The 5,688-nt window shown below is 38.5% G+C and overlaps 1 protein-coding gene across 1 annotated transcript; it reads left to right on the top strand.

Annotated features, from left to right (window-relative positions):
- Positions 1-1,075: 1,075 nt before the first annotated feature.
- LOC131305873 (beta-amyrin 28-monooxygenase-like) lies at positions 1,076-3,891 on the top strand. Its single transcript, XM_058332439.1, has 3 exons — positions 1,076-2,108; positions 2,202-2,389; positions 3,313-3,891. The coding sequence occupies exons 1-3, from the start codon at positions 1,157-1,159 to the stop codon at positions 3,619-3,621; spliced, it is 1,449 nt and encodes a 482-aa protein (XP_058188422.1). The 5' UTR covers positions 1,076-1,156; the 3' UTR covers positions 3,622-3,891.
- Positions 3,892-5,688: the final 1,797 nt, after the last annotated feature.

The raw sequence follows: 5,688 nt of genomic DNA, 5'->3' as shown, positions 1-5,688 counted from the left end.
TCTAAATTCCTCATTTATTTACCCCCAAAATTATGAATCAAAGCATTGGCTCTTACCTTCGGTGCAGACTTGACGTCGAAACCTCAATGAACTGACTTGAATCTTGATAGACCAGAATAAAACGCAAAGCTGAGAAACCGGAACAGCCGAGGTCGGAAACTCTATTTTTTGACCGATTAATCAGCCTCGGGGTTATTTAATCGAACTCTATTTGACTGTTACCGGGCAGTGGATTTTGGTGAAGGGAAAACCGAAATGTTGACATCGGTAAAAATAAATAAAATTGATGGCATTTGTGTAATAAATTTGATAGAGTGTAGGTACATTCTTAAGAGTAAGAGATCACACATCAACCATTGAATCAACTCAATCCTAACCATTACAGCAACTTATCTTTTAAGGACCCTAGACCATTCTGTTTTGTATTATAGATGTTAATGTTAACGAGACTGTCTGAATTTAATTTACATACCTTAATCAATTGGGCTCCTCATGTTTAATTCGGTCAAATTGTAGACGTAATGCAATGACGTGTCAGGTTTCTTGTGTCAAGGGCCAAGGAAAATTCTATTAATTTGCACCTCTATTTCCTTAATAATTAACCACACGAAACTCAAATTCTTTCTCCAATTTCCAAAATTAATCATTTTTAGCTGAGATTCTTTTCCTTCTCTACAATGCTTTGTTCTTTCCATAAACCCATTATCGAATTTTTTCTCTCTCGTAGTGATGATTTGAGCTCTTGTTCTCAATTTTAATCCTTTGTAATCATTACATTATAAAATTCCTTTGCCCCCCTCCCCCAAAAAAAAAAAAATTAATAATAAAAAAAAATTTAACATATTATATCAATGAAAATATGCTTTTTGGCCCAAAAAGTATACGCTTATGAAAAAGAGAAAAAGAAAGAGGACGAGTGACAGCAATGACACGTACTCCAGATATTCCAACTTTCATTTTGTATCCCAAATTTTCAAACTCGGCCCAATTTGACTTTCAATATTTCCCATTTGAACCGACCCTATTGTCCACATTGGGAGGCTGCTTTTTGCTTATAAATTTGCTATTCTATGCTTCATTACCCTTAACTCAAACCCAGAACGAAAAAAAACACAACACAACCCAACCCCCAGAGCACACAACAAGCAGTGCAATCATGGAGCTATTCTATGCTTCACTCCTTGGCTTCTTCGTTCTCTTTGTCACCCTCTCTTTTCACTTCCTTTTCGCTCAAAAATCCGGTTCCAACAAGGGTAACCTCCCGCCCGGCAGGACCGGCTTCCCGGTGGTGGGCGAGAGCCTCGAGTTTCTCTCCACCGGATGGAAGGGCCACCCCGAGAAGTTCATATTCGACCGCATAGCCAAGTACTCGTCCTACGTGTTCAGGACAAGTCTCTTGGGCTCTCCCGCGGTTGTGTTCTGCGGGGCGGCTGGCAACAAGTTCTTGTTCTCCAACGAGAACAAGCTTGTCCAGGCCTGGTGGCCGAGCTCTGTCGACAAGATCTTCCCGTCATCGACGCAGACCTCGTCCAAGGAAGAGGCCATCCGGTTGAGGAAAATGCTCCCCAACTTCCTCAAGGCGGAGGCGCTGCAGAGGTACGTAGGAATCATGGACGAGATCGCTCAGCGACACTTTGTGACCGACTGGGAGAACAGGGACCAGGTTGTGACGTTTCCTCTGACCAAGCGCTACACTTTCTGGCTCGCCTGTCGCCTGTTCGTTAGCGTCGAGGACCCTAAACAAGTGGCCAAGTTCGAAGACCCCTTCGGTGTTTTGGCCGCGGGGTTGTTGTCCATCCCCATAGACCTGCCCGGAACCCCGTTCAACCGGGCGATCAAGGCGTCCAATTTCATCAGGAGGGAGTTGGTGGCGATTATCAAGCAGAGGAAGTTGGATTTGGCCGAGGGAAAGGCATCACCCACGCAAGACATACTGTCACACATGCTTCTGACGAGCGATGAAAATGGAAAGTTCATGCACGAGGCCGACATTGCCGATAAGATCTTGGGGTTGTTGGTTGGTGGCCATGACACCGCTAGTTCCTCCTGTGCTTCCATTGTTAAGTTTCTTGCTGAGTTGCCTGAGGTTTACGAAGGAGTTTACAAAGGTAATTATTTTCATTCCTAGTCTGTCCTTGATTAATTAAAAATTAATTTTCTATTACTATTATCTTATTTTGTTTAATTTTATTTGTGAACAGAGCAAATGGAAATTGCAAAATCAAAAGCACCAGGAGAATTGTTGAATTTTAATGATATTCAGAAGATGAAGTATTCATGGAACGTGGCATGTGAGGTGATGAGGCTTGCTCCACCTCTGCAAGGTGCTTTTAGAGAAGCCATCACTGATTTCATGTATAGCGGTTTCTCAATCCCAAAGGGTTGGAAGGTAATTCAGCAAATTTAATAGTACTCCCTCCGTTCCATATTGAGAATCTCACTCTCTTTCTTTAGTCATTTTTCAAATAAAAAAATCAATTACTTTCGTGTATAATTTTTTGAATTTTTTCGCACCGTATTAAGGATCTCAATTAGTACTTTAATTTGGCATGAAAAAATTGTAAAAATTATATACGAAAGTAGTTGATTTTTTCCCTTGAAAACTGGTCCCACTTTTCGTGGTGGACGCTCAATATGGAACGGAGGGAGTATATCTTTTATTTATTCAATGTCACATTCAACTATGTGCGAGTCCATAAACCAATAGTTCTTTCTAGTACAATAGTGATGGGAATTGATGCATCAGTAAATACATAATTAAGTTTGACAAAATTTTGTTTTTTTTTTTTGGGTAAGGTAAAATTTTATTAACGAACCCACATTACACAATTCTGAGGCATACCTTAGTCAAACAAAACCAAACATCCCACCAACAAGCAAGGCTTTATACAAAAACAACACAAATACGAAACTAAAAAAGACTAAACAACAAAATTACATAGTCTCAAAGACCCTAACTGAGATATTCCACAAGGAACACGGAGCTATATTAAATCATGACTTCTTAATATTGTTGTGTTAGGAGTACTTGATCTTTTTTTAACCAACATAAGATTTTTTTACAAATCTTTGAAAAAGATGACAAAGATTTAAAGGATCGCGAGTTCACCGGCAAGAACCCCACCAATTAAAATATTGTTGTGTTAGAAGTCGATCTGGACTTTCCGACGAGTCAATTATCAATCACTTATTTTGCTTTTGATGAGCCCTAAGATATTTATTTAATTCACAATCCGTCCAATTAATTGAGCACTTGAAAAGTACGTATTTCGTTAATAATCTTTATTTATTTGCTTCCATGTTGATGTTCAGATATATTGGAGCGCTCATTCAACGCACAGGAATGCAGAATTCTTCCCGGAGCCGCTGAAATTCGATCCGTCGAGATTCGAGGGGTCCGGCCCGGCTCCGTACACTTTCGTGCCCTTCGGCGGAGGACCCAGGATGTGTCCCGGGAAAGAATACGCCCGTTTGGAAATACTCGTGTTCATGCACCATTTGGTGAAGAGGTTCAAGTGGGAGAAAATGATTCCGAACGAGAAGATCATCGCCGACCCCATGCCTAATCCTGAGAAAGGTCTTCCAATCCGCCTTTACCCTCACAAGGCTTCGACTGGATAATCAAGAGTTTAATTTTTAAGCCCAAAAACTCCATTAATCCAGCAGCCACTTTTGGAGTATTTCATTTTCAAGTGCTTTGTTCCATGAGGAAGGAAAGAAGCTAAATAGTTACAATAAATTGGTAGAAACCAGATGTTTGTTAGTAGCTCTTAAAAGGAAGGCTGTTTTGCTTGTAAAGTACTCATTAGCCACTGGAAATGTATTTTTTTTTATTGTTCCTTTTGTAAAATTAAAAGAGAATGAAAGCAAATGATAACTATCTATTTTTCATACCCATTTTCAGCCAGTCAATTCTTTATGGTGCAAATTAACTACTACTTTTGAATTTCATTAACATAAAAAAAATAAAAAGAATATAGAAGTCTTTTGTTGACAACTTCAATAAGAAAAATTCTGATAAAGAAAACTAAAAACAAAGCTAGGCACAAGCTAACGTACACAATCACATGATTGTGTACATAAGCAGGGCCGACCCAAGAGTTTTTAGTGTCTAAAGTCAATAAAAAAAAGTGTGCCCTTAAAGAGTTAATACTTTATAATTTTTACGGCAATAATCAAAATACAATAAAGCCAAACCAATATAAAGTTTTACTAATCATTTCATACGAACACAAAATACAAAGTTTTCAAATAGACAAATACATATTATCTCAAGGACGCATGAGTATCACTTGAATATTACTCGTCTTGCATTTCTCGAAGCAAAACTATCAATTAAATTTGTATAATCCACCTCTTTCACCAAAGCATTTTCATTTGATAACATGGCTAATCCATCTAAGCACCACTAGCCAGGGCTCTGCATTTAATAACATATGTACAAATCTAAGCACCACCAACCTGCAGAACTCTGCATAATAAGAGAATACTTACGGATTTAAAGCCTCGCAAGTCGCAAGGGAATGGGAGATATACTCTAAGACTCCGCAGTGTGTATTATATTAGTATATGCTGGTCCTGTATTTCAATTTTCAATAAGCTTAATTGCTTAAACACAAATTAAGTGGAAAGTAAAAAAAGCCCTAATATCACTATCACTACTCAACTGAACTTAATTAGAGAGAGTCTCACTTCTCAAAAGCAATCTTAAATTACAAACTTCAACATTTAAGTAATATCACCAACAGACCAACTGTTGAAACTTGAAAGCTCCGATCAAAAAAAAAATTTACCTCGAAGTCTCGAACACAGTGCCCTTTCCCCTTCGTTTGGTGAAAGTGATATCACCAACGGACCATGTCTTCAATTTTAGGGCAAAACATGAGAGAATCGTCTGTTCGTTCGTTCGTTCTTTCTTCGTTTATATATTTATATTTTTTTTGTTTTGGGCAAAACATGAGACGGTTAGACTGTGAGAGAAGGGTTTGAATTAAAAGGACCATTTAGATCTCTTATTTACAAAAATGCCACCGAACATTTTTTGGGCCCTTACTATATCCTTGTGGGTCACAGCCGGTATTAACTTGGAATGGGCGTTTTTTTCCCTTCTATTGGGCTAAAAAAGACTTCTACTCAAACCCAAACAGAAAAATTAGTAGAGTGCTCCTAAAGTTTGGCCTTTTGGGATGCTTAAGGCCCAAGCCTCTTGGGCCTTATGGTTGGGCCGACCTTTTACATAAGTGCACTAACCCTGTTCTGCTAAGGTTATTATTTTTGAAGTATTGCTTATTTTTCATTTTACGAAATATGTCATTCTCTCATAATACATCACATTTAATTCAAAAAATAAGTACTTATTTTAGTTAATGAAACACACTATTTTTAATATGCGTTTTTTTTATCGGCAAAGAAGAGAAATCAATAGATAGATCATAGGAAAATACAAGAAAAGGCCCAAGGCCGAAGAGATAAGGATCCAAAGACTTCAAAAAACCAAAGGCCAAAATCTTTCCTCCGGACAAGATACCCTTTGTTGCCTGGGTACCAAAATCTTTCCTCTGTTTTTCTTCTGTCCCTTTCTTCTGTCCTTTTCTTTTGTGTCTTTATTTTGTTCAGCAGCCGAAGATGAAGAACTGAGAGAGGGAGGAGTTGTGGAGAAATGAAAGTGAACGTGGGTGTCGCAGGCGG

This window comes from Rhododendron vialii, chromosome 1a, assembly GCF_030253575.1.
Source record: "Rhododendron vialii isolate Sample 1 chromosome 1a, ASM3025357v1".
Taxonomy (NCBI): domain Eukaryota; kingdom Viridiplantae; phylum Streptophyta; class Magnoliopsida; order Ericales; family Ericaceae; genus Rhododendron; species Rhododendron vialii.
Note: the sequence above shows the minus strand (reverse complement) of the source record. Positions and strands in the feature narration are given on the sequence as shown.

What these genes read in the sequence shown, in the direction of transcription:
- LOC131305873 (XM_058332439.1), top strand. Translation starts at nt 1,157, where the DNA reads ATGGAGCTATTCTATGCTTCACTCCTTGGCTTCTTCGTTCTCTTTGTC. An exon ending in TTACGAAGGAGTTTACAAAG is followed by an intron (nt 2,109 to 2,201) that starts GTAATTATTTTC and finishes ATTTGTGAACAG; the next exon opens with AGCAAATGGAAATTGCAAAA. An exon ending in CAATCCCAAAGGGTTGGAAG is followed by an intron (nt 2,390 to 3,312) that starts GTAATTCAGCAA and finishes GTTGATGTTCAG; the next exon opens with ATATATTGGAGCGCTCATTC.